The sequence below is a fragment of the Trachurus trachurus genome (genome assembly GCF_905171665.1).
Source record: "Trachurus trachurus genome assembly, chromosome: 6".
Taxonomy (NCBI): Eukaryota; Metazoa; Chordata; class Actinopteri; order Carangiformes; family Carangidae; genus Trachurus; species Trachurus trachurus.
Genome location: NC_139897.1, coordinates 12,473,705 through 12,501,249, shown reverse-complemented (window position 1 = coordinate 12,501,249; position 27,545 = coordinate 12,473,705). Strand labels below are relative to the sequence as shown.

The window sequence follows — 27,545 nt, the reverse complement described above, 5'->3', positions numbered from 1 at the left end:
TTTTTCTGTTCAAAACTGAATGAGTTAAGATGTATTTGCAGGTGTAAGGGCAGTCTTGTCTACAGAGTAAATAAACCACACTCTCACAGAAGAACAGACCAAATTTAAAATCACAAGTCTTTATGTTGATTCAACAGAAAGTGCATTACATCAACTCTAAGGATAAGGCACATTATGTCACTTGAAAATATATGTGACAACTGTACCTAAAGGACAAATACACAAATCAAAGCCCACACAATTTAATTCCATGTTTTTCAACCTGCAACACCATCGTGTGCTGAAGGTTCACTGAGGGCTTTAAGCATAGTGAAGGGACCCTGGGGAGGAGGCTGAGGGTCAGGGCCACACACTGGCACTCTTCTCTCCCTACTAAGGATTTCCATCTGCTTCTCACTATACACCAGTACTGCAATCATTTCATTTTAGTAATCAAAAGTTCCTAAACACGACTATGCCTGCAGTGCCATCTGTAAGCATCTCCACATTCCAAGTGCAAGCGGCAGATCAAAGGGCGCTGGATCTGGTGGGAGCCCCAGGAAAGGAGGAGGATCAGGAGAAAGGAGACGGAGTCACAGGTAGCTCCTCTTAGCTCTCCTCGCCAGATGACAACCCGTCTATCTCATCTACATCACCACCGATGGCCATCCAAAATGCTTTTGCTACCTGTAAATGACATTTTGTGTAATAAAAAACACATAATTACATTATAATGAACACATTTACATAAACAACCCAGTGAACCAGTCAAGTATTTGCCAATCAAGAGTAAACAATGTGTCTGTAAGGTAACTTTCCGTTATATTATTTTAATAATGAATGACTATCATGACTTATGCATGGATTGATTAGTTTGATAATGGTGTAAAGTTATGTAATGACAAGCTTATTATCAATCTGTGACACACTTCCAAACAATCCCATGGTGTCCTACTCCACTGATGCACATGCTGACACTGTTTACAGTCACCACACACAGACAAGACAGACAGACACCCATGCTCCCATTATCACAAGCTATGGAAATCAACAAGTCCATGCTTGTTGTCCTGCAGTCAACAGTTTCTTACCTTTTCTGCATGAACCTTTCTCTGCTCATGAGGTAATGACGAAGCTTTGTCTGCAGGTTTAAAAATCAGAGACCAAATCATCATAAATGACCTTAGCTCTGCACAGACTTGACCTCAATATGAACAATTAGAGCAACATGTGGACATAAAATCATGTGAGTTTTATAAAGGAGAATTGTGTTTTTTGCTGACAAAAGTTGTGTCATTTGTTTTTCTTCATTACCTTTCATCTCTTTTAATTTGGTAAAGAGGCGTTCAAAGTTATCCACATCTGCATCTCCAGCTGTCAGATTAGCAAGTTCCTGGATGTCCAAATCAGTCATTGCATCTGAGGGAATCAACACAAATGGATATTCATAACCAGGTTGGGAAACAAAATCCCTTATGATAAAAAAAACAAACAGATTCCACCAGGAGCCACTCACTTACCGACTACTGTGTCCCCTTGTGTGTCTGCATTTGTACTACTTTCTGTGTGGTCGGCCTCCTCATTTTCAAGTGAGCCCTCTACTGGCAAATTGGAAGACTGCCACAGAAAGGGAGGCTGGGTTAGCATTTCTCAAAAATAAACATATTTGATCCCATTTAAAATGGACTGATTTATGCACCAAAGAAAGTGAGAACATATAGAACAACAATTATAAATGTAAATGAAATTACTGTCAAAGCAATTGAAAATGGTTACAAGAAAGAAAAGCTACTGACTGGTGGATCTTGGCAGGGTCGTGGATTGTTGTGTCTGGAGGCCACCAAACTGCTCATCAGACCAAACCCCTGATTGAACCCTTTCGGACAGAGATGCAAACTGTCACTGTCACCATACTATTACATTTAAAAGCAAGGGAACATGCTGTAGGTAATTGTACCATGTGTCTTCTTCATCTCACCTTCCTTCATCTCCACACTGGACCACACATTTGCATTGAGAGCCTGAACAATTCTCTTTACTCCTGTGGACTCTGGAAAGTCATCTGATAAAGGAAACACGGACAATCAAAGATGAGGAAAAACACGAATAAGGAAAATATAAATGTTTGTAGTATTGTCGTTTTTTTTGCTTCCTGTAAAAACTCACCATCTTCATCTGGCAGCTCCTGTGGATTGATCTCCACCAGCTCAAAAGCGTGAGCCAAACACCATTGCTGTGCTTCATGTCTGGTGACCCCTGGAATATGAATCAGATCTCAGGTGTCATGCAACAACAACAAGAGTTGTATAATAGCAGTCATCACAGTGCTGGAGAACTAACCCTGTTCACAGACTCTGTCACACACCAGAATGAGCACCTCTGGAGCGAGATCTTCCACCACTGATATCCAAGGATGTAGTTTTTCCAGACCATCCTTCTGCATATGCGATGCACACATGACACGAAATATATCAGTGGATATTCCTCTGAGATCGAAAGAATATGAATAAATACGTGTTTGTTTATCACGTAACTTACCACTGAGCTGTCAAAGTAGGCGACGAAAGCCTGCATGGACTGGGCAATCTCTGACGACATTTGAAAAGTGCTCGGTACAACACATAGCCGGACATCTGCTGTGTAATATTTGTTGTTGATGGTCCAGGGATACCAAGCTACTGTTTCTTCTCGTTTGGTAGGCTCGGGCAAAGTCTTGGTACTGAGGATCTCTGAGGCAAAAACACATCGGTTTTAATAAATGACACAAGCAAATCGAGACACTGCAGTATGCTACACTGCCCAGCTAAATAAACAAGACGTACGTAACCTCCCTCAAGAGCCTTAGCATAGCCGTCTACGGTAAGTTATGTATCTGCCACACGAATGTAAATGACTTAACTCGCTTGACAGGTTCAGACAAACATATTATTAACCTGTATTGGCGACATGCAGGCTAACAGTAGGTTAAGTTAGCTGTGCTGAACATGTAGCTTGTTTGCGACACAATGCATGTTAACCTTTGCTACACTTACGTTTTATCAGCTCTTCCTCTTTAAAACTGTTGTCGCAGCTGGTGATGAGCACACAGGGGACAATCATCTCTGTGGTCTCTTCTTCTGTATCTGACATTTTTACAATATTTAGTGGCAGGCTTCTCCAATTGCTGCTAGCTTGACGCGGCGCTGACCAACTCCGACAACCTTTCAACTCTGCGACGGTCACTTCCGGTGCAACATTTCAAAGCAGAAACCGGACGAAAAGCTTTTTATACATACATATGCATTTACAAGTTTCTACTGGGGACTTATGCATACAAATATAGTGCGCATACTTGAAGACACTGCGTTCATTTTAGTATTTAGTAAAGCCTGAGTAGCACTTGGTTGATGCGCTGAATTCGTGTCCTGTGTTCTGATGTTCAGGGGGCCCTGATTTTTGTCTTTCAGGCTAAGCAAGGTCTCCCCCAGAAGGTCTACTAAATAGAGATATATCCTCACCTCAATGTATGAAACACATTTAAAGTATGCAAGCAATTTTGGGACATTTTTTCTGCCAGTTGTAGCGAAAGACGTGGGAGCGGCAAAAGTTGCCTGACAGTCCTAACCCGGGGAGAAATACATTACAGTGTTTTTCCCTGGTTGTCATGATGTTTGTCCCTGGTTGTCATGATGACGAGTACTGTTTTCGATTGGTAGCTTATCCCAAACTCATCATTATGATAAAGTGGCACATTTTAAAGTAATTTTATTAAAGTCCAAATGGAAAAAATGTCCCATACGCGTAAAAACGAAGATACATTGGGAGAAGTTCTAGTTCAGGTATTGTTATTTAACTTTGCTCGGAGAACAACTCCTAACTTTCGTGGGCTAACGTTATACTCGACGCTTGCTAATTGATATGATTAACGTTACTACAGTGCTTCACAGACAAAGTTTAGACTTATTTTGAGACTCAGAAATTTAGCTAAATTAGCCATGTACAGAAGTGTTAAGCTAAAAATGAAAGTGTCTGTTGTTGCATACTGCAAATTTCAGGTTCAAGATGATCTGAGACAACTCAAGTGTAGTTTTGAGAAAATTGCTGTCAGTGAGAGTGGCAAAGCACTTGACATTCAAGCCCTGGACAATGCCATTCGCAGAACAGAGAGCAACATCAAGGTAAGTCTAAATAGTGAATGTGATCACAATGAAATTAAACATCCAGAAAATAATGACCATTTCTGTGTTATTATATTGTAAACAGAAGCATGCAGAGGATTATCTTAAAACTGTGACTGAGCAGCTACTGGTTCTTCCAAGTATTGAAGACTTAAAAAAGACTGAGCAGATTCCCAAATGGTAAGAGTATGTTTAACAAATTAGATCGAAATTTGGTGAAGATGAAGTTTTTCTTTGCTGTTTCACCAAATACATTTAGGATTGCATCTGCTGATGGATATTGTGAGTCTGAAACAAAGATTTTACACAGGAAACCTGCTCTGGAGATTTTCACAGATGTGCGTCCACAAAGAGAGGACCCTTCACATCATCTCACATCCTCATCACCAGAAAAGGTGGATTAAGATTCAAATTCACATCTGAACACTGTTTTTACTTGATGATGTAGATTAAAAGGTACAATATAGACTGTAGGATAAGAAATTAAATGAACTATTATGTGGTATTACATATTAAAACAGACAAGACACTGCTTCAAGCCACAGCCCCTCATTTGAACACAATGGAGAAAAAGTGTAAGAAAATTGCAGTGAGATTATGTTTGGGAACAGACAGGTTTGTTGAAAGGTGGTTACCACATGCACTTCAACTGGTAGCAGCAAAGTCTGGTAGCTCTGATTTTTTACTTAACCTGTATTTGCTGTATTGTATAACTACTGATAGATACTTCTGTGGGGGGAGAAGAGTTTATTCAGAGAAGAGCTTGTTTCACTGAAACGGAGCAAATCTAGAGGATTCTCATTACAATGGTCAGATCAGATACAAAAGACAAAAGAAGACAAGGTGTGATAGAGAAGTACAATAAAAAACATTATCACGACAAAGATACACTTATTTTATTAGGCATATGTAACTGTTGTCAGTTTATAAGGTTCAACCGTCTTGCAGTAAATCTTACCTCCATTGCAGATTTAATGTTCTGGGTTTGTTTTTTTTAACTGTTTGATGGGTGTATTGGCACTACTTTATGATCACTCTGGATGCAGTTTGTTGTGTTGTTGAATTACTGTATAATATGAATTGGTCTTTGTCTTATTCTCACCATTCCATCACATCAGTGAGGGTAGACTACAGAAACACTTCTCTTTATAATGCAACGCAGCTAAGCAGACTACAACCTCCAAAATTGTCATACAGTTTAATCAAAAACCTTCTTAAAGTTTACTGAACATTATAACCTTGGTGTAGGTAAGATTTACAGCTGAACTGTTGTACCAGACTTCCTTGTTTTTTAGTAGTGTAAGACATATTCAATCAGCTGTCAACTGGGGATTACATGCATTTCCCTTTCTACAGTGCATCGTGCTATAATTGAAATTCTGAATTTTTTCCTGTCTGTTTCATTCAGCACAAGTCGCCAGTAGCCATGCGTTTGCTGTGCAATCCTTCTCACCCAAATAACAGAGCCATTTTGTATAAGAAATGTGGGATAACACTTCCTGATGTCCACAAGAGGAGCACAAATGCAGTGAGTAATCCGACTATTAATGTAGGTTAATTGAGTTTTAGTTGTAAATTCATAGTATTACATTTCTGGGGCAATTCATGCTTTCTATAGAATTTACAGCAACCACTGATTGTGGATAATTTTACTCTATGTGCATCTCTATAGTAAAGTGTTCATACTGTTACACGGCCCTGTCTTGAAAAAGAGATCATGATTTCAATAAGGCTGCCTATTTAAGTAAAAGGTTAAATAAGGTTTATAGAAATAGTTCCGATATACAGCATGTTGTTTGGGCCATCTGTATCCCAATTCTGTGGAAAACAGAGAGATGTACCTGGCACCGATGGGCTTAATCAGCATTGCGTGAAATTGTTTAGAAAGGGCATGAATGTAATGGTCATTAATCTATATTTAAAAGTCCGGCAATTCAGCTTTAAAATAGTACTGTGCTACAACCATTCAGGCTCTCTGTGGAACTGAAGTGAAAGTGGATTGTTTTCCCCCTTTATAATGCACTGCAGTTTGTTGCCATATTGGTCTACGTGACGATCGTAGAGTGGTTGATCGGTTCATTCAACTGTTGTGGCTTTGTCAAGCTTAACGCCCAGGAGAATTTGAACTTATTTGTTGGGGAAACTGGCTTCTTAGTTATGGAGCAGATTTTCTCATCACACTTAAATCTTGCTGCCACAAAAGACAGCAGTCAGTGCATGAAGTCTTAAACTAGAATCAGAATAATGTCCTCCAGTTATTTGCTTTGTGCACTGAGAAATTGATTCCGAGTCCCAAGTTGTTGTTGATATTATTTGTAACTTAAAATAATGCCCCAGGAAAGATTTTATTAAGTATCACAAGAGGTTCTACAACTGCCAAAATAAATTGGATATAATTGTTCCTTTCCTTGACACTGCCTCCCTTATTCCCCAGAATTGACCGTTTATGCTGGAGTGAAGAGTGATAGTACAGGTTGAAGTCGTAAGATTCCTCAAGTCTCATGCGCTGAGGAATGATGACATAAAGGTCACTCGGATTAGTGATGACAGCCAACACTTGTCACAGAAAACAAATTAATCTTTGCAAAGGTCGGCATTAGTTTTAGATATATTTTTACGCACTTTCTTTTCCAATATGTTTTTGGTAATCTATATCTGACATGAGAAATTGAGGCCAAGACTGTCACTCTCATATGGGAGAGATGAAAGAACTGGCTGCAGAAAGCGGAAAGCAGCAGATTGCAGCACATCAGCATTCTTCTAAAGAAACAGGCGCCTGATTGCTGTGCTATGGGCTACTGGTTTACAGCTGTCTCAGGACAGAAGTGGGTACCTGGTCCAGCATGCCAATAAGACAGCCGTAGCTTCCCCAACTGCTAACCACTGGCTCTCTGCCTGCTGCCTACTCCTGCAACTCAGGCCAGCTCTTCTTCACTCCGTGCCCGTGCCAGGGAATGAGCTTTTGCATTTTAGCAGTTTAACAAAAGGTGCCACCTTTTCCCAACCCGAGCTGAAACAGATGTGTGCCTTTGAGGGGAGATTTTCTCAACACCTGGCTACTACCTGTGGTCTGTCAGAGAGCTCAGTGGTCTGAGGAGAATGAAGGAGAGGACATTGGGAGACAAGTGTGGAGGATTAACAGCACAAACTTTGTTTTTTTGTTATTTAAATAATAAGACATGTCACAAATTTTTTTTGAAATAGTTGAGGCTTCAAATTCATATCCTGTTTTTCTTAAATAAGATCTTCGTTTAATTAAAAAAATTATGATACTGGTGTACATAAAAATGTAGTTAGGAGGTATGCTATGAGTTGTAATATTTTAGTATGAGTCATATGTCTTGGCTACTTTGCCTTGCAGTTGCTCCTCCAAATTCTAATTAAATTAATGAAATATATAATTTGTAATAATGTATAAATCCTCTCCTTCATACTCATTGTGCTAGTAAATTGATTGATATTTAGAAAAACCACAGAAGAAAAGATTGACATTTTACAGCCTAACAGCTGTAACCCCAGCAGGAAATGATTAGGACCTTATAGCACTGCTTTGGTTTTATTTGTATCAGATGGATAACCTGTGATCTTCTGAACATATTTGGCTCAGGAAACACATCAGAGGATTATCACTGGCCCTAAAGTGAGATTTCAAGGCTCTGGACCAAAGGGCCGTCACAGCCTGGCAATACCCGAAGAAGACACAGCGACAGACACAGGGACAGGTAAACAGACATTCTCCGAAATTCTCATCATTAGTCCCTCATTTCTGGCACACTCCAGACAAATGCTACTATTTTATCATTAGTTTGTATGTTTTTGTTTTTTTATATATCCTGCCTTGCGTAACATTTTTATAAACAAGGACATATACAATGTTTTGAAAGATTTTTTGTTCTTATTAAGTATTTTCTTTAGTGCCAGATGCAAGTTTGCTTCGTATGTTGATCCAGCACAAGGCTGCTTCTCTTCACCCCAGAGACTATTCACATTCCTCCAGAATGGGTTAGTGCCTCTTTAAAAGCTGTACAGAAGATACATTTTACATGATTTTCTATCTTAGGTTATATTTATGCTACATACTGTATTTCAAAATGTAAAAAATTATGATGATGTCGAACGAAAGACATGGTCTTTAATTTGTATAAAAGCTCTACCTTTGGAATTACCTGTAAACTGAAAACCTGTGCTGCCACAGTATTTTGTAAAGGCTTATTGCTACAACAATAGTTGTTTTGCAGTCCCATTTCAGTTTTTCCATTTCTTTTATTGTTTAGCTAGGGACAGCAAGTTATTCAGGAGCGATGACTGCCAGTGACACTGATAGTTCAGCCTGTCTGTTTGTGACTTACGGTCTGATAGCCTTGAAGTCCAGATGTCATAAGCCACTGAAATGGGAAACAGAAACTGAATCCACATGTGAAGAAACAAGCAGCAAATGCACGCCGCTCTCGACCACCAAGACACCACCCCCCTCCACAACCTCCAAGAGCATGGACCACAAGAGTTTGATACAAACAACCAGTGATTGTATCCCTAAACGTCTACAGGTACAATCAATGATATTTGAATTCTATTAACTATTTATTCAATGTCTACTTTGCCTCACAGTCATTTCACTGTGTTTTGTAGAATCAACCTGCGTCAGTAAGAACCAGTAAATATCCCTTTACCATCACAAAGGGAAGGATCAACCCAATGGCAGCTGATTTCCGTCACTTTAAGCAGAGCTTTAGCTTGTGCTGGAGAAGTGTTGTATATGCTCTGGAGGCCCTGGTAAAGCTGCTCAGGGATTTTGCTGTGCCTCTAGCCAAAGTCAGTGGAGAACGGCTGGTGCAGTTCGCCCATGGCTGGGATATTGGTTGGAGAAAGGCACTTCCAGTAAACGACCTCCTCTCTGTACTTGAAAACTGGGAGGAGGTACAGGGTCTGGTCTTACGCCCAGGTCAGCGCTACAAGGGAGAAGGAGGCATTGAGGCGGCTGCCATCCACATCCAGTCCTGCTGGAGGCGCTACGTAGCCCGGACAGCCTACCTGCGCCACTGCCGGCGCAAGTGGGCGGTAGGGACCATCACCATATCATGGTTGATGCACACTCAGATGCGTCGTGTCAGGAAGGCCCTGCAGGCCCGGCGGTTCAGACAGCTGGAGAATTACCGCAGCAGAGCCCAGGTGATGAAGCTTCTATCCAAATGCTCTTTTCTCTCTTACTTAATATTTCTCCTTCTCCTTTTCAAAGCTTGCCTTTATGTATCTTTTTTTCCATTTCAGATTCAGCACTTTATTCATTGCTTCTAAATTGAATATGACAAACCCTAAATTTGGATGTATAGGATTCCATTTTGTCTTTTTGGTTCTTTCCTTTTATTCCTTTTAATATCAGAATTATATATATATATAAATGTTATATATAAAATGTTACAAATGTGTTGTGGTTGTAGTAATTTTCCACAATAAAATCCGACTTTAAAGGGAAGTTCTTTTTTGCAACTAGAAATCTTGTGAACACAGCAGCATATGTAAAGATTTATTTTTCAGTGGGTCATGTGGAGGTCTTGGTTTTATTGGGGTTTATTTATAGATTATTAAATGGATAAAACATAAACCATAGCAAAACTCGTTAATTTACTGATAATGCAGTTTAATATTGCTTCAATAAGACTAGATAATTACATTTTTAATTTTTAATTTTCTTGGTGTCTTGTTAAACAATGAGAGCCAATTTATTTCACTACTGTTTTTTCCTGGTTATCACAGCTTTTATGCCCAACATGTCCAAACAGTTTTAACGCCTTTCAGCCATAGCAGCCATAGCAGAACTTAAACAGTCTGAAGCTCAAGAAAATAAATGTTTCTACTACTTAGTCCCTCGAGAAGGCAGTGTGACAGCACATTTTTCTAGGTGAATAATGCTCTGTGAATTTTATCCCATTTGGTGTCGATGTCGTGTCTGTGCTGTCATCTGGGCTGAACATCTTCTAGAGCGCTGACACAATATTAATTAGTGTCTACAAGTTCATTTAGTTTTAACATCCCCGTGTGTGTATACATGCACTAAATGTATGTTCTCACTCTATAAACATTCATACCCTGTTAATTAAGCTTGCTAATCTTCCCCTGGCAGTAGCATCATGTACCTTGCCTAGTGAATTAATTGTGAGAAGATGTTTCTAAAGTAAACGCTTAATTTAATTAAGGTGGTATTTTATGCTTGGTTTGCTTCTGTTCGCCCAGAGAGAGATTGGCTTGATGCGTTTTAGCTATGCTGTGATGTGATGATTTGTGTGTGTATGGGTGTGCATGTGTGTTTGTGCGTGTATGTGTGTGTGTGTGTGTGTGTGTGTAAGCGAGAGAGAGAGAGAGAGAGAGAGAGAGAGCGTATGTACATGCTCAGGCAGTCCCCTCTCTGATCACTCCTTTTCTCCATCCCCAGCATCTGGCAGCCAACTGGAAACACATCCAGTCCTCCAAGAGGACCATTATCCACATCCCTTCATTAGGTAGCTTTCTCTGCCTTCTGCACACACACACACACACACACACACACACACACACACACACACACACACACACACACACACACACACACACACACACACACACACACACACACACACACACACACACACACACACACACATCTGATCTAGCAGCAGTCATCCTATGTCTCGCCACTCTGCTGCCCCAGTCTGTGGCCCTGGTGGAGGCACTCTGTCTCGTTCAAATGACTCTCTGCAGGAAAGCACTCACAGGATGATGACAGTCCCCATGCTAGGGAACTGAACAATTTAGTCTCAATCGCCATTTAATTTGCAGATTAAGCAAATGAAAAGCCATTATGCTGAATATTTGCAAGAGACACAAAGGTCTTATTTTACTGCTTGGCAAAACAAAAACACACACACACACACACGAGCGGAAGAAGTTGCTATGTTTTCACGCAAGACACAGAGTGCAAGCTATGATCCGTTCTTGTTCTAATTTCACCATGGCATTCACATTTAGACTGTAATCAGGCATGTGCATTGTAAATCATTGAGCGATTGTCTAAAATTATTAAGCCTAATTACTAGCAGATGGAATGCTTTATTTGCACTTGGGGTGGCTACAGAGAGTGCTGTGTGAGCAAGGATAATTAGAAAGTTGAACCCCATTGTTGTTAATTAGCATGAATCCAATCATTTAATTACCTTGATTCAGTTGAGGATTCTCTCTCAGGCAGAAATCCAGACAGACATGGAGTAAAATCCTGGAGGTATCACTGGATGTAGCTCAGCGGTGGCTGGACATGGTGCAACAGGACTCCCAGCACACAACAGACACTGCACCTGCTAGTTATTAAGCTAAATTAATCATCGGATTGCACTAGTGTGTGATTAGACTTAACTACCCCACCCCCAAATCTAGTAGCATGCACATCTGAGGGTGGTTGTACAGTGCAGAGCTAAAGATTTTTAATCAACCCACTTACAGAAGATATGAATTTCTCTTTAAATGTCTCGTGTAAGTTTTTATGACCTTGTTCTGACAGGATACTCTGAGAGCCAGCGACTGAACTTGAGGGCGTTCGACATCCTACAGAACATCCAAATAACCAGGCTGTGTGATGTTAGAGGTAGGAGCTTCTCACAGCCTCACCTCTTGTTTCTGTGTACTCCACTGTCAGCATGTGATTTGTGAAGTCCACTCTGTATACTCTTAGATGAAAACGTGGAGGTGATCTATATATGCCCCCAGCATCTGGGGGAGGACATCTTGGACTTTTACACCAGCCTCCTGAAGTGTGATGGAGCCACGGACGGGTCTGAGGCTGAAGCTACTGAGGCCCCATCCTTCATCAGACGCTTTGTCATCCTTGTACCGGAGGCTGTAGGTTATTTCCCGGTAAGGTCAATCATATTCACATTTTGTGGGCAAATGTAAACTCTAAAGACAAAGCTTGATAATGCATGTTTTCAGCAGGAAATTTCTTTAGTCTGCATTGTGCTGTACAGATGGTACAAGGACCTGTAGTTTGTGAATTCTCCTCTAGAGGGTACCAGAGGAGATTGTTAGTATACACTTGTTCTGTGAGAGCTACACGGTTTTTATATTTTTCATTCCTTTTTACTACTTTTGAAATTAAACATCTGTGTTATTTCAGAGTAAACACACTAGAGCTATATTACGTTATACTTAATTAAAATACATTTATTTCATGGTCTCTGGCTGATGCTGAGTAAATAATTAAAATCCATATTAGTTGGTTTAATTACCTACCCATTCCATGTAACTGCTGCATTTTTATAAATTCTGAACTGTTTTGATTACCTCAACACAATAAAAATCAAAGTGTTGTTATATTTTCTTTTTGCATCCAGCCATTCTAGTCATCTTTTTACATCTGTTTGCACTAGATTGAATGTGCAACATGACATGGTCTTCTTCATCTCTTTCTATTGATTTTCCTGCTGTTTTGTTGTTAAACTGTGCCAGACGTGTTGCTGAGATGAATCACTGCTACCCACGGCTGGCAGCGCATTCTGCCAGTGACAGAAGGGATAATTCCATGTGGATCAAATAAATACAGATGTGAAGTAATTAGTTGTATTCCCAAGGAGCTCATTGCTAGCACACATTAAAGATGTGAAGGATAGGGGAGGCCTCCCACAGGCAGCTTTTATCAATTCAACCTGCTGGAATACAGGAGAGGTCAAAACCCCGCTGGCTATTACAATAATAGATCTGTTGTGTGTACACAGTGATAAATCAGGTCAAGAAACAACCCTTGGAAGAGACTCGGACAACTCTAAGCTCCAGCAGTAATCTTTCTCCCCTCTTCTCTTCCAGACTCGTAACATGTGCCTGTCTACCCTCCTAAAGTACAGTCCACACACCCTGAAGCGCATCAGGAACCTGATCCAGGGCAAGAAAGCCTATATTGTGGGTGGAGTGGCCCATGTGGATGACCTGGCAGTGGCTGACGAGCTGGGAGTGCCAATCCTGGGGCCAGAACCAGCGACTGCCCAGCTCTACAGCACCAAGTCTGGAGGACGGAGGATCTTCACCGGGGCAGAAGTTGACGTACCTCCTGGACAAGGAGACATCTACACACTGAACCAGGTCAGAGATCAACAGCACAAATGCATAGAGGGACTCTGTTAAAACCTGAGAAGATTCATGAATAAATAATAACACAGAACACATTTTTGTTTTCCCCTGAACTTTTATTTGTAGTTAATTATGTTATTTAGTTTGTAATTTGAATGTCTCTCTTTTGGTTTAGCTTCATGAAACACTGGCTGAGCTTATGACACAAAACTTTGATGTGCAGCGCTGGCTCCTCAAGATAGACTCTGAGCACAGCGGCCGTGGAACAGCATACTGTGACGTATGCCATCTAGGCTGCTATAACTGGGCCCTGCAGAAATACCATCGTTATGGTCCTGAGCAATGGAAGACAGGATGGATTCAGGTAAAGATTTGAACTTGTGTATGATGACATTCCTCCCCTGTCATAAACTATAGGACCACTTCTTAAAGCACATTTAATAGCTTTATTTCTATGCAATATTTCACTGAATTAGCTTAAATTTTAGATTTGTATTTTTATTTATTATTTTTTATTCATTTCCATTATTGCTTCTCCCTAAATTGATGTTTTTTACTATTATGTCTTTATGGCTCCCTGATTTTATAAAAGTGCAATACAAATAAAGTTTATTGCTATTATTATTACAGTCATACCAACAAGGAATCGGCCATTTAAGGTCAACATGGTAACAACTAGATACTCAACAGATAACATTACAGTAACAGCTAGATATTAAGACAGCTGAGAATAGGATCCACCTCTGTCAATGAATGAACAAAAGCATGGGTCACAGTGGGGTCAGACAGATGCCATCATTTAGCTTAGAGTAGGATGTCTTAATGTAACAGTCACAATGCTGGTCTCTGTAGAACAGTATTTTGAGCATTGTCCCCAGAGCCATAGAACATTAAATCAATACATAAAATATCTGTTTATATACACAGCCATTATCAATTCTCTGGGGCACACATATCAACCAGTGTCGATGTGGTGGGGGAGACAAAAGCCTGTCCAATGATAGTAATGCCCTAATTCACCTGGTGGTGACATTTAAATCACAGTGTGGACATTCAGGTCAAAAGAACATGTCTTGTGTTTGTTTGTAGTTTTTCTAAAACTATTTTGCAAATTAATTCCCAACACATTCACAAAAGATATAAATATCTTACATATGTCATATACTGTATATGTCAAATATATTTAAGTACAGGTTATACTAAATGCTTAATTGTACCTCATGTTGGATGCTTTGATTTGCTACTAGCATTACAGCATTGACCTGTCCATCTTTTTCAGTAACACTCACTGGAAGGGTCCAAGCCAATAAAACACTATTGTCCAAATACCTCATCTTTAATGGTAAAAATGTGGCATTGTAATCATCCTATAAAATATTAACATTATTTTGTACTTTACTCAAAAAATAAATTCAAATTTAATCTTGGACCTGTTTAAAACAAATAAGATGTAAATAATCATTAGTAAACTATTCATTTGGTACAGATGCAATCTGTACACAGCTCCTGAGCCCCTGGCTCTTATTTCTCATATGCTTACATAGTAGCCTTTGATTTTCTGTCATGTGTTAATTACCGTATTTTGCCATTTAACTCGGAGCTTTGTGTAGACTAATTACAGGCTAATGATTGTGGGCTTGGAGCACAACGATTTTACTTTTTATTCCATTTGAAAGAACAGCAGTCATCTCAAGCGTCTTATGGCTCACTCTGTTTTGTTCCTATTAGCTTGTTCTTTGATTCATAGTGCATGTGCAATGTGGGGCTGTAATTGTTGTGGCATTGGTGCTGTTAATTATGGCAGAGAGTGGCTGAGCCACAGCCAAGGTCCATAATGGTGGCTGAGGCAGCACAGGAAAGTAAATGGGGTTTGTTTCACCAGCTGGGGTCCCATGGAGAGGGAAGAGTGCCTAGGCCCCCAGTGTAGGCCGACAGCCTCAGGGCTTCTGGGCCATATGGACACAACACTTTAACTGGCCTTTATTCTACACCTTGCTCTTTTAATCAAAGCAAAGCCCACATCCTGTGCTCCTCATTGCATGATTTTTTTTTGTTATGACGTTGTTTTTCCCTTAAATGAATTAACCCCTAAAAAGTATTACATTGTCCCTCTGATGTTGTACTAGTTTATATTGAAGACAGCAATTTGGCTCTAGATGCTGAAAGATTACAGCGCAATGTTGGTGATTAGATTCAAACATATGAATATTTTATATTAAAGTATCTCCTTGCTGTCATCTCCTCACAGCAGAAACTGTAGATGGATGTTTAAACATGGCGGTATATTTTGAGATATAACCCTCATTAATGTTGCACTTTGCTGAAAAGAACTGGACCTAATTGCAATGATGGCTAGTGAATAGGATAGATACCCACAACGCTGAATATTTGCATGCATTTAAGCGTTCAGTTAATAGATGTGTAAAGCTATGTTTATGGAAATAGTAGCAATTTAATTAATTATTAATGAAGTACAAATTATCAAATGATGCATTTTAAATATTAATTCAACAGTTTTTCACCAAGATTATTGTTTACCAAAAATAACAAATAAGTAGTTATTAAAGTGTATATTATACAAATCCCACACCCTTTATCATCAATGTCAAAGTAGAGAGCACGCTAGGCCGTTGCCTACAGACTGTGTGTATTCTTTGAATTATTGCTTGTTTTGAAGGACTCAGCATGAAGAAGCCTGACTCACAAGAATACCATGTGGTCTTTCAGAATAATGCCAACAATCAGATCCCTTCTGGCTTTGCAAAAGAAAGCCTAAAAGGGTGAAAGAAAGAGGAGGCGGGATCACATCCACACTAAAGGATCTTCCACGGAGGTCTCGGAGATAGTGTGCTTCTCTAAATATTGCGAGGCCCGCAGCCTCCAGCATAATGTTTCAGCCCGCAGAAAGCCCTCAGGCCTCTTTTAGCATTTACACAGAGAGAGGTTAAAGACATGTAGATCTGCACCCATGCAACGCCTGAAGGGGGCCATACACACACTTAAGCGCTCACACAGCTTGCATATGGATCATTAGGCACAAGAGGGTAAAAATTACACCTAATAGCGTCAACAGATGGAGTATTTCTTTTTGTCATGCTGTGTACAAACAAATCTTGAGCAACACCTTATTTAGGTTAAGTTTGTCAACGAAATGGGTCATTTGATAATCACTACCACTGAAGAGGTAGAGGGACATTATATACAGATGTTTTCTGTATAAATATTGTGCAGTCCGTGTGTACATGGAATTTGGATATATAATGCTACAACTTAACAGCTAACTGAATTTGCCTTCTTAACAGTGTGTTTGTTATGCGGCTTCTTTCATATAATGGAAGGTCATAAATGCTTTTTGTGCAGTTTTTAATGGGAGGCTGTCTCTCTCCTAAGATATTCAATTGAACCAATGATGAGAATTATGTGACAACTTAATGTTTTACCTAATATTACACATGTAATTAGGCTTGAACTCTGGTAGATTGAGGTTGAATCGTTGGTGGGTCAGTGTCAGAAAATAAATCTTCATATAAAACGTATGACCAGTCAGATTATATCATTCTATTCCCAAGACGTACTGTAGTTTCTCAGTTGTTCCACTATGTAATGGAGAGATGAAATGGCAATCACAGAGGCAGGGCAACATCTTTTTTATTTATGACCAGATTGCTTGGCTTTATGTGGACACAAAGTAAAGCTTGAATCCTATCACGGGGTACTGTACGCAGTTTAAGTCCAAATAATTTATTGCAAAATACCTCTCTTTCTTTCCTTCCTGTCCTGCTGTTTCTGTGAACTGCATAGGCAAAGTCCTGGGGTGAGCTTGCTCTGCCGTTGAAAATGACAACCGTTCCCTTACACTTTTTGCCGCACCATTGTGTGCTTTATGGTTTGTATAGGGGGAATCACTGTGTAGCATTTGACCTCGCCTCTTTCAGTACTTGAATATGATGATGGCTGTTACATGACTGGAATATCAACAGCATAATCTCCAGTCCTGTCTCCAGCGAAGCCAGACAGCATATACTCAAACAAAGTAACGCTCTGGATGGAACAATGAAAGAACAAAGATATCATTTCCATTCAGACTTTAGTCAACTCTCAGACCGTTTTCACATATTTTATTGTGTATGTCCAAATGAAATTCCCCTCTGATAGTCGTATAAAAACATTATAATAAACTGAAGTGTGTATTTAAAACAAAACTTGAACCAGGCTGCCAACGTAGTTCTAATGGATAGAATTACAAGTAAAGGTTTAGTGAAGCCTTTGTTGTGACTTTAACTATATCAAATCTGATTCTATTTCAATGTTAAAAAACTAAATCTAATTGGATAGTTGTCAGTAAAGCTAAACCCAAAAGCATTGACAGAGGAATGAGTGTGCTTGAGTTGCCAAACTGTTTAAGAGACACCTAAAACAAAAGTTTGAAATTAACAGCGTAATTAAGTGGTGAAACCATTATGGCGTTTCCTAGTTACAGAAACGAGAGCGATATCGATCCCAGTCAAGCCCTGATTGATCCCCAGATAGATGGGGTTAGCTTAGGTATTCATCAGCTGCCCAGTGGAGAGAGTTGTTATTGAGGGCAGGTGCTGTCTCAGTGGCTGTAAGTTAAAGCCATTAGACTCCTGAGGCCTTCTGATAATAGGCTGTCACTCACAGATAGACCCTCCTGCAGTAGCCATCAGACACTGGCACAGAAATTGAAGCAGCCACCAAAGGTCTCAAGGATAACAAGCCGTCACTGGAGTCATCCGTATAACACAAGGGCATTTCCAATAATGTGGCCAACACCTGGAAAGCTTTGATAACGGGACATAATAAAGTAGCCTTTTTTTTTTTTTTTTTACTGTCTTTCGTTGGAAGTAACAAACATAGACGATGTGCTCAGATCTGTCGCCACTTCATTTTCTGTGAATTCACACTGTATGCAACTTCACTCTCTTTGTGCAGGACATTGTACAGCTCAGGTATTTAGATGAAATCCCAGAGTGGCTGGCCCGTTACGCCCGGCCTGCTAAAACCTCCCGCTATCCCAGCTGGGCCTGCTTCCTGAAGACCTTCCTCAGGCAAGGTCAGGTACCTATTGTCAGGAGCAAAATGCGGTTCACCTGCTGAAATAGCTGTTTGAATATGCTAGCAATCATTTCCTGTTTCCTTCCTAGTGTCGGAAATGTTGCTTTTGCGATCTGACAATTGGAATAATTTTGATGCTACATTTGTTGGTTGCTAAACAGCTGTTGAGAGAGATTAACATGCTGATGTGTAATGTTGTAATGAAGTGGTCTGTCCTGTTCCTTTGCTCTCACCGTATGTCCAGGTGGTGTGGTGGAGGCCTCCCCCACTTCAGACAGCGTCACCTGTCTGACAGTAGATCTGCTGCTGGAGCCGGGGGGTGAGGTGACCATGCTCTCGTGTGGAGACCAGCTTCATGGCTCCTGTCAAGTTGAAGCTATAGGCTCCACTGTTCCTCAGACCTCGGTACACCCAGAGACCTTACACTCCATCTGCATGCGAGTGGGCCAGACCTGTCTGCAGCACCGCATCACGGGTTATGTCTCCGTGGACCTGGCTACCTTTTTAAACCACAACACCATGGAGCAAAAGGTGAGAGCGAGACAAGGCCTTAACCCCATGCTACCAAAAGAAATATGACCTGGGCTGTTCCAACACATGGTGTCAAAGCTCTCTATTTCACCACATTGGTGAAAGAGATCAATTTTTAGGTTGGATCAGGGATCCATATGAGCAGATAGGTGCCTCCCATACTGCTCCCCGGGGATCTGGAAAACAGGCAAGGCAAACAGTGGGCACAGGGACCAAATGTGTGACAAGGCCATCTAATAAACTGTCAGGTCTTATTGTGTCGATACACTGACTCCACCATTTAAGGCCTGCCCTTTAACCTTACAACGCCGAGAAATTCAGAGGCACCTATCTTTCAGACAATAGGTCATTCTAAAGTGATTTGGCAGCTTCACGGGGATGTCCTGTCAGTGTTTAACCCCTGCCTGGTTACCTGCAGTGGTCTGCTGAAATCTGTCATTTTATAGCAAAACGAAGCCATATCTCATTCGTCAGGATTACGATACTTTCTGTTGAAGCCTTCTTGATTTATGACATTGGAAATGGACTGGTTTATGGAGGGTTTAAGCGCAGCTCCTAACATGTGGCTACATTAACTGCACATTGATCCAGAGCTGTAAAATGAAATGCTTTGTTTACAATGTAGTGTATAAAATACTAATCCTGTAAACAGTGGAGTAAGCTCTGTTGCAACTTCACAGTTTTACCAAGGGCATGAAAAAGGACACCGAAAGTGTTCACGTCCAACAGATAGATATAAACCATTTGTTTTATTCAGGACATTTCGATAAATCTACACTACTTGTTTCTTTCCCCCTTCACTTTTGAAGCTTTATTAATGTTTGCTTCCATAATTGATTCCCAATAAAATATGAAGGTAGACAGTAGCTAAAGGCACACTTGCCACTAGAGGGTAGTATCTTATGGATTAGATGTTAACACAGAGAGCAAAGCAGTGCTCAGACAATGCAATTTGTGTCTTGAAACTTTAAAGATTTTTTAATCAACTGATTTTTTATTTAATACACTGGTATTTTTTGTTCCCTTCACTATTTTAAATGCAGCCAAATATATCCTTGTAAGCAGTACAGCCCTCATTTCGACTATGTAGTTCACCACGGTTATTTCACATTAAAGGGACATGTTTTTACATTTGAGGATTTCATTTAGTCAAATTAAATTGTCCTTCCAGGGACAAACCTGTGACACTCAAATCAGAAAATGTTCTATTTCACATATAATAGGGGCAGAAGCTACTCCTTTCCTTGATTGTTTAGAATGATATAATGACAGCCTTAAAATTAATTTTCAGTTTCAATGTTGACCTGAAATTGAATGTGATTCACTGACAGCATAATTAAGAATCGACTATAAACAGCATGTGCTTCAATAGAAGCGGGAACATTAAAGACAGATTCTTAACCATCTCCCCACACACACAGCTCAGACAGAAGAGAGCCACATGGGCAAACCTGTCTGGATTTAAACATCAATTTAGATTCAAACCTGTTGCTAAAAGCTGCCTACTTTATTTGATGGGAAGAAGTGGGTCACATATGTTTGCCCTTGCAGTCTTTCCTCACATTGTGGAATGGTGGGGCCCCAGCTGCAGCATCAGGGTTTTTAATGAAAATTCAAGGCAATAGAAAACAGGTGCAATCCAGGCTTACATTTCCCACTGCTTTGTTAAGAGCGACAATAGGACATTGGAGTATGATTTTTAGTGAGTCTAGTGAATCGGTCGGAAGAGTGTGTCCATCACTCAGGCCCAGGTATCTGATGCATAGAGACTTGCATCTATCCAGTGGTATCTGCTGTACCACCAACAGTAAAGGTGACTGAGTGCAAGACGTTCATGAATGTAGAGTGATCGTTATTGTTGTGATTGTCTTGGTGTGAATAGAAACACTTTATGTGATTATATTCTCTTTCATGGCATTCTAGTATAATGTAGCTTTTCTGCAATTTTAAAGAGTATTTTAAAATAAATGTTAGAATTACAATATTTACTGCAATTTATAGATGACCAGGTATAAAAAAAATTATATGCTGATAGAACAGTTATATAACATGAATATCATTCATATGATATTCATATCATCATGACATATGAATAACATTCATGTTATGTATTTGTTGTATGAGCAAGTAATGTTGTGAGCTCAGCTTACTCAGCACACTCAACTATTGATAGAATATATATATATATATATATATTGTTTTTTTTTTTAAACAAATGTCAAGATTTGTTCATTTGTTTTAATCTCTATTAACTAAATATCTTTGGGGTTTGTACTGTTGATGAACAGAACAATCAACTTAAGAAGTCACCTTGGACAATGTGATTGTGGGCCTATTTCAGTGTTTTCTGACATTTTGTTGGAAAAAGTATTAATCAAAAAAATAATTGTGGGATTAATTAACAATGAACAGAATTGTTTTTTGAAACCCTGGACAGCGACCTTTATGTTTTTACCATATATTTAAATTCAATACAAACGAAAATATATAAGACAATTACTGTGTACAGTCAGATGTCCATGTGTTAGTGGAGATAAAGTGCTCAGGTTTCAGAGACTGCAGGGTTGAGACAGGCAGCGATTTGCATTCAGTGGCAGGAGCGTTTACTTTGACAAATAGGAACAGCAGAAGGAGGCAGCCGACTGCCACTTAGTTATTAACAACTCCTTCACTAGTGATTTATTTGCCACTTTTGAAGAGAGGGCATAGCTATTAGGTTATTATTGAGAAAATTAGCCCTGTTTAAGCAGAAGGCTACGACCATACCTGACCCCTTAATATACTTATAATGACGCCATTTACCATACATATCTGAACTTCGCTTCTCATCAGACCTGAGCCAAACAAACTAGCCCAGGGCAGGCCGAGTCCAAATACGCAGGGAAGAATCTACTTTGTGCACGTGTCACCCCACAACTGAATTACCTAAATCTGTCGAGCACACACCATTAACCGTGTTTTCCTTTCCCCTGCCTCTCAACATGGATAAGATTGTAAGGATTAAAAGGTACTGACCCTTCTCTTTATAAGGATTGACGGGTGAAATACTTTGATGTTCTATTTTTGTGATTAAATTGGAATTATTAAGTTTATAGTGTCTATTTTTCTCTGCTGTGACATGGAGTTCATGATGTCTTGTTTACAGGTGTGGGCTGCTGATCTTCACCTCACATACAGTGACCAACTGGCCATGACCCAGATGCTTCTGATGATGACTGGAGGAACGCTGAATTGCCACACAGGCTGTTTAGAAGTGCCAATGCCGAGCGGAGAGAAATGCTGTGAACACCAGACTGCAGCCAAAGTACAATTTAATAATGCTTTTGGATCGTTTTCATTGTGTTAATTTTTTCTTTACGATCAGAACATCAGTTTTAAATGGTATGTTTTTAGTCGTTTGCAGTGTTTTTTCTCCACTCCAAATTATGTTTTTTTTTTGTCATCATAAAAGAAAGAAACCACTAAAGCACGCCGAATATTACTATAGCACCACAGTAATCTTGGAGCTAGATCAAGTTTTAATCCGCATTTTTGTTAAATACAACTAAATACTGTTAATTATGCATTGAGCTCAATTGGTGTTTAGGTGCTGAATTCATTATCATTTTGATAGATGAGCCTAAATAATCAACACATTAATAATTCATACCATTTTCATTATGCATGTGTGTGCATGCTTGAACACCTCATCAACCTGGTGCCAGGCCTTAAACAATAGACTTCTTTTATTAGCAGTATGCCTGAGTTTACGCTTGTTAGTCAGCGACTTGTATTATTTTATCAAACATTCATTTAGTTGGTGGCCTGGTGCTTCACTACAGCAGTTGAGCCTCTGCAGTGGTTAATGGCTTTAGCAGTGGCCATCATTAGGGGCCTGCATATTACAAACACAATTAAATCCCTGTTGGACACTTTTATTGTTGTGTGAGGGTCCTGTGTTTGACAACTGCAAACACACAGCCGTCACAGCGAGTTATGGGCTATCTCCTGAGCTCACAGGGGCTTAGGCCTGCGCTTTTTGTCTCCCAAAGGTGCCAGAGAAACAGGAACATTTTTATCCTCTTGAGCCCTGCCACTTTTAAGTAATCAACCTGTCTCGCGTTACTCATGACACTCACATACTCAGATGCCCTCTATTAGGTGACATGTATTATGCGTTGAGTAGCCCATTGTGCATTTAGTAATTCTGTGCAAACATTTGCAATGTCGGCATCATACAATCGAGCTCATCTTGTGTTTTGGCTTGTTTTCTAAACATTAATTGTTCCTCCCTGCAGTTAATTAAGAAAGGCCCAACAGTTTACTACACATGCCCCACACTCATCACGTTCACTAATCACACACACTCCCCAAACTCAGCAGTGACCCTAAGGACATGTGTATGGGGTTCAGCCATCTCCACCCATTTTACACACGCCACCAGCTCTTCTGCTCAAACCCCATACTCAGTTAACTGCCAACAGTTACACATGTACAGTACATTCAGTGTCTCTGTCTTGTGTTTCTTTTTTTTTTTTTCTTTTTTTACTTTTACAGCCTCCTGTGGTTCACCGTTATGCAGTTATTGGGAGCCGCTTGTTTCACTCCAACCTTTCGATGTTGTACCATAATGTGTTTGCTATGATTTGCAAGGCTCATGGCATAAAATATAACAAGAAGGTAAAAGCCATCACAGTTAACTTATTCATGTCATTTATGTCACTGGTATTTATGTAATTCTTACGTCTTTATACTGAGTATCATGACAATGACTGACAAGATAATCATTTATTTTACACTATGCCATGATGAGAGCTCTTTTTTGATTGATTTGCAGAGGAAGCAAGGAACCACCTTTGCATTTTATGACAACACTGAGCGATGCAACATTGGAATGATGTAAGTATTTTTCATTGCATGATATAAATTTATAAAACTTTGGCTTCATCTCTAGGAGATATAATTCTGAGCACATTAAGCTTTGTTTTCTCTGTTCAAATAGACCATGGTAAGAGGAAACCGTAGAGGATTAGGTAGATAAAAGACTTCTCTGGACTGAAAGCAAAGACGATTCTTTCAGAGGATTAAGATGCCACCTCTGGCTTTGTAAATGTTCCGACAAACTCTGCAAGTTGTTAAGCAGAGGGTTATTTAACATATTTATCACACAAATCCTTTAGCTTACACAGTGCTGTAACAGTTAAATCAAGCTGTGCTCATCACCCCCACACCTCCCACCCCAAAGACTGAAGATGTTGTCTGCTGAAAGTTTCATTTAACCACCACCGTCAGATGAACAAGGTGATTGTTTCTTAGCTGGCAACATGGGGATCATTAGTAAACTCGTTTGTTTGGGGTGTCATTAATAGAACGGTCTCTGCGGACCTCCAGGGAGCTCTAGTGACCTTTGCACAGAATCTGTCACTCATTCATCAGGAAATATCATCCACTAAGATGCAAGGAGAAACCAATTTCAAGGTACCACGTTAATGACTTAATGATCTCTCCTCATCTACATCATGAAACTTGCATGTTCAGTGAAGCAGCTATGTTGCTTCTGAAGAAAGTGTAACTACTTAATTTGTAGAAATGTATCACAATAGCATGTATTTTCAAATGAAAGAGTGTGGTTTAATATTGAGTAGTAGTAGCAGTTTAAACTCACTTTGTTTTGTTTGTTTTTCGAAGGAGCTGATCAAGGACATAGAGGATGTGCTGCAGATGACTGTTCAAAACAAGCTGCGAGCGGTGAAGGATAAACATGCTGCTTAAACAGCTGCTTTAGCGATAAGCTCGACTTACTCGCACCAAGTTAAGTCATCATGTCTTTGCCAGTCTTAACGTCACAGTACAATGTGAACATGTGAACCCTGGAGATGAACTGATTTTGAGGGGAACAGAGATTGCCAAATAAATACCTGAAAAACAATGTCAAAGACTGCCATGTGGTTTTATAAAAAAAAAAACACAATACAGTAAACTATGCACTATTCCACAAGGGAGTGAGCTGGCTGTGCTCATGCATATTCTGCATAAAAGGCTGTTTCATTTTGCAGTGCACATTCTCTTAACTTTATGCTCAGATAAAAAAAAAACTACAAGAGATGCTAAGAAGTTCCCCAATACATTGCACCTGCAAACTTGTGGCCACACCTGACGCTGGTTCATTGGGAAAGTGATTGATTTGAGCTATAATCTGTTTTTCAAAGGATTTCTTTAAGTTGCCCATATTTATTTCTTTACTTCTCTGACACAGCTTCTAGTGGGGAAGAGTACTGTTTTCTGATATCCCTTATTGTGTTGCTTACTAACTAGAGTTTTAACCGGCTGGAAAGTCATTGTAGTTTTTATGTCAGGTACTTTCCTTTAAAGATTGTAGCTACAGTTATTACTGCAACAGTTGCATGTGGATATTTTATAATAAATATACACACTGAGTTTAATGTTTGCAAATAGGATGTACATGTATTTTTACTTCATGAAGGTTCTGGCTTGGAAAGCTAAAGACTTGGATTTCACCAATTCTTCCTGCAGCTCTACATCCATCCCCAGAGGGGGTCATTCCTATGTTCCCACAGCCCTATGTTCCCTCAGCCCTATGTTCCCTCATTTCTAACTTTTGTTGTCACTGAAAATTAGGCCCTATGTTCCCTCAGCCCTTTGGTCCCACCATTGGTTGGGTTTAGGCAATGAAGAAAGGTTGGTTAAGTTTAGTAAAAAGACCAGGTAGAGGCTAGACAGGCCAGATAGGTAGAGTCCAGATAGGTAGAGAGAGTCCAGAGGGAACATAGGGCTGAGGGAACATAGGCACGCTCCCATCCAGAGAGTGGGAGGTGCGCCTGAAATGCAGTGTATCCAGGGTAATTACTGAAATTACTGAATGGTATTTGTTAATTTTCATAGCCATCTGTGCATACAGTTGCTAATCTAAGTTATTTTTGGCATAATACACAATTGGACCAAAATACTTAGACAGTGGGTTACAGATCTTAAGAACCCAGTACTCAATGGAGGACTGTTACAGCTGGCTTCTGTGCATGAAAAAGGTTTTAAAAAGGGATTAGGCCTACTTGTGATTTGACTTGACAAAGGACTTTATTAAATGCATCTTCATGGTAAATACTTGTAGGAATAGGAAATATTTGTTCATTAACCACATGTTTTTTGTAAAATAGTTCACATGTGAATTATGGACTGTAAACAATTGCTAAATTGTATTTTCACTTTCTAGTTTTATAGGGTGGGCTGAGGACAGTGTAGAGTCTGAACACTTAAGGAGACACGGGGAGTTGGTGAACAAGTGAGTACACGACACGCTGTATAAATGCAGGTAGGCTAGTAGTTGATTAACTCTGTCGAAGGAGGAACAACTGTGCAGCAGCGCTACGTTTCCAACCGGATGACTTTAGCTGGAGAACCAGGTCAGAGCAAGAGCAGCGACAAGCAGCACACCGCTGCAGCGAAGGAGACCGCTGTCTTCTCAGGTCTCTTAGCTGGCTAAGGTGACATTTTCGTGTGTCTCACAGCTCTATGTAAGGCGTATTGTGTTAAGCTCACGGCGGTCATGTTTGCTAACGTACACTCACGTGTGTTTCTTATGTCGTTTGCACTGTGTTGATATGAGCATTATACTCCCTTGTTACTGAGCTATGAATGGCAAGTTGTATAAAAGCTGATTGTTTTAACTATGGCTTGTCGGCGAGGCGTTTACGTGCAGCGCTGGTGAACAAATACAAAGAGCAGCGATGCGTTCAGCACATTTTGGACCACTCATGAAGGGGTTTCTGAAGAAGATACACAGCACCTTCCTAAAGGTCGCCCTGTTTCCGAGCACGTTTGGTCGGACTGCTCCTCGGCCAGCTGCCTCAGAGGTGCTGACCTGTCACCTGCTGCAGCGGAAACTTCCGCCCTGGACCTCATACTGTGTCCGCTACAGCTCGGTCCACAACGACCAGTTCGGACTGTCCAACTTCAACTGGAGAGTTCAGGGAGCTAACTACCAGATACTGAGAACAGGCTGTTTCCCCTTTATAAAATACCACTGTACCAAAGCACCTCCACAGAACCTGGACTTTGAGGACAGGTTTTTCACCATGCTGAAAGTCATTAATCTGGGTCAGTGTATATATATTTAATATCCACTCATTTGCTCATTACAATTTCCATTATAAACACTGCAGACACAGCATAACCTCTGTGTACTTTGTTTTGCAGGCATCCCCTGTTTGGCCTATGGCATTGGTTGCTGGATGGTTGTGGGAGCTGCAGAAACTGTGCAGACAAGTGTTGGACCTGTCACAGTATATTTCGCCTACAAAGAAGACGAAAACGCACAGTATTAACCAATGTTTTGAATGCACCTTGAAGAGAGTGCAAAATACATAGCGGGTGTATTTACAACATGTCTCCCAGGTGATGATCTGTTGACAAAAGTGCCATCCAGTGTCACTCCTGCCCCTATTGTGTTCTTTTGTGTTTAATTATTAAAGATTTAAAGTTGCAATGGAGGAGTCAGTTATGCCTGTTATTGCACTGACATACAATACTGGCAGTGTTTATTCAGAAAGCTAACTTTCCATTAAAATTTAATGGAAAGTTTAGGATTTCTCAAAGAATGGACTGTATGACACACTCCCTCTTTCATTTACTGCCTGCGGTAAATGTGTGTTTTTACACTTAATGTGTTTTAAGTTTTTTATTGCAACAAATGGGATGGCAGTGTAGGAGAGAATGATG

At 40.1% G+C, this 27,545-nt stretch overlaps 3 protein-coding genes across 3 annotated transcripts; 2 read left to right on the top strand and 1 right to left on the bottom strand.

Annotated features, from left to right (window-relative positions):
- Positions 1–109: 109 nt before the first annotated feature.
- On the bottom strand, positions 110–3,177 carry aagab (alpha and gamma adaptin binding protein). The gene is made up of 10 exons (XM_083974248.1): positions 3,012–3,177; positions 2,518–2,708; positions 2,320–2,416; positions 2,146–2,235; positions 1,958–2,041; positions 1,776–1,855; positions 1,500–1,596; positions 1,294–1,398; positions 1,071–1,120; positions 110–666 (listed from the first exon to the last, which is right to left on the bottom strand). Exons 1-10 carry the CDS (start codon positions 3,106–3,108, stop codon positions 589–591), a joined length of 969 nt encoding a protein of 322 aa, XP_083830374.1. The 5' UTR covers positions 3,109–3,177; the 3' UTR covers positions 110–588.
- Positions 3,178–3,977: 800 nt separating this feature from the next.
- Positions 3,978–24,581, top strand: iqch (IQ motif containing H; the record flags this gene model as incomplete). The annotated part of the gene is made up of 19 exons (XM_083973516.1): positions 3,978–4,136; positions 4,222–4,316; positions 5,432–5,435; positions 5,545–5,664; positions 7,744–7,858; positions 8,496–8,683; positions 8,766–9,305; positions 10,567–10,633; positions 11,665–11,748; positions 11,836–12,017; positions 12,963–13,235; positions 13,399–13,587; positions 18,177–18,297; positions 18,544–18,830; positions 21,976–22,134; positions 23,367–23,489; positions 23,647–23,708; positions 24,179–24,287; positions 24,498–24,581. 19 exons carry the CDS (start codon positions 3,978–3,980, stop codon positions 24,579–24,581), a joined length of 2,961 nt encoding a protein of 986 aa, XP_083829642.1.
- A 1,659-nt stretch (positions 24,582–26,240) lies between these two features.
- On the top strand, positions 26,241–27,289 carry cUnh15orf61 (chromosome Un C15orf61 homolog). Its single transcript, XM_083974183.1, has 2 exons — positions 26,241–26,924; positions 27,024–27,289. Exons 1-2 carry the CDS (start codon positions 26,555–26,557, stop codon positions 27,149–27,151), a joined length of 498 nt encoding a protein of 165 aa, XP_083830309.1. The 5' UTR covers positions 26,241–26,554; the 3' UTR covers positions 27,152–27,289.
- Positions 27,290–27,545: the final 256 nt, after the last annotated feature.

What these genes read in the sequence shown, in the direction of transcription:
- cUnh15orf61 (XM_083974183.1), top strand. Translation starts at nt 26,555, where the DNA reads ATGCGTTCAGCACATTTTGGACCACTCATGAAGGGGTTTCTGAAGAAG. An exon ending in GCTGAAAGTCATTAATCTGG is followed by an intron (nt 26,925 to 27,023) that starts GTCAGTGTATAT and finishes TTTGTTTTGCAG; the next exon opens with GCATCCCCTGTTTGGCCTAT.
- aagab (XM_083974248.1), bottom strand. Translation starts at nt 3,108, where the DNA reads ATGTCAGATACAGAAGAAGAGACCACAGAGATGATTGTCCCCTGTGTG. An exon ending in TGACAGAGTCTGTGAACAGG is followed by an intron (nt 2,236 to 2,319) that starts GTTAGTTCTCCA and finishes TTCATATTCCAG; the next exon opens with GGGTCACCAGACATGAAGCA. An exon ending in CAAATTAAAAGAGATGAAAG is followed by an intron (nt 1,121 to 1,293) that starts GTAATGAAGAAA and finishes TTAAACCTGCAG; the next exon opens with ACAAAGCTTCGTCATTACCT.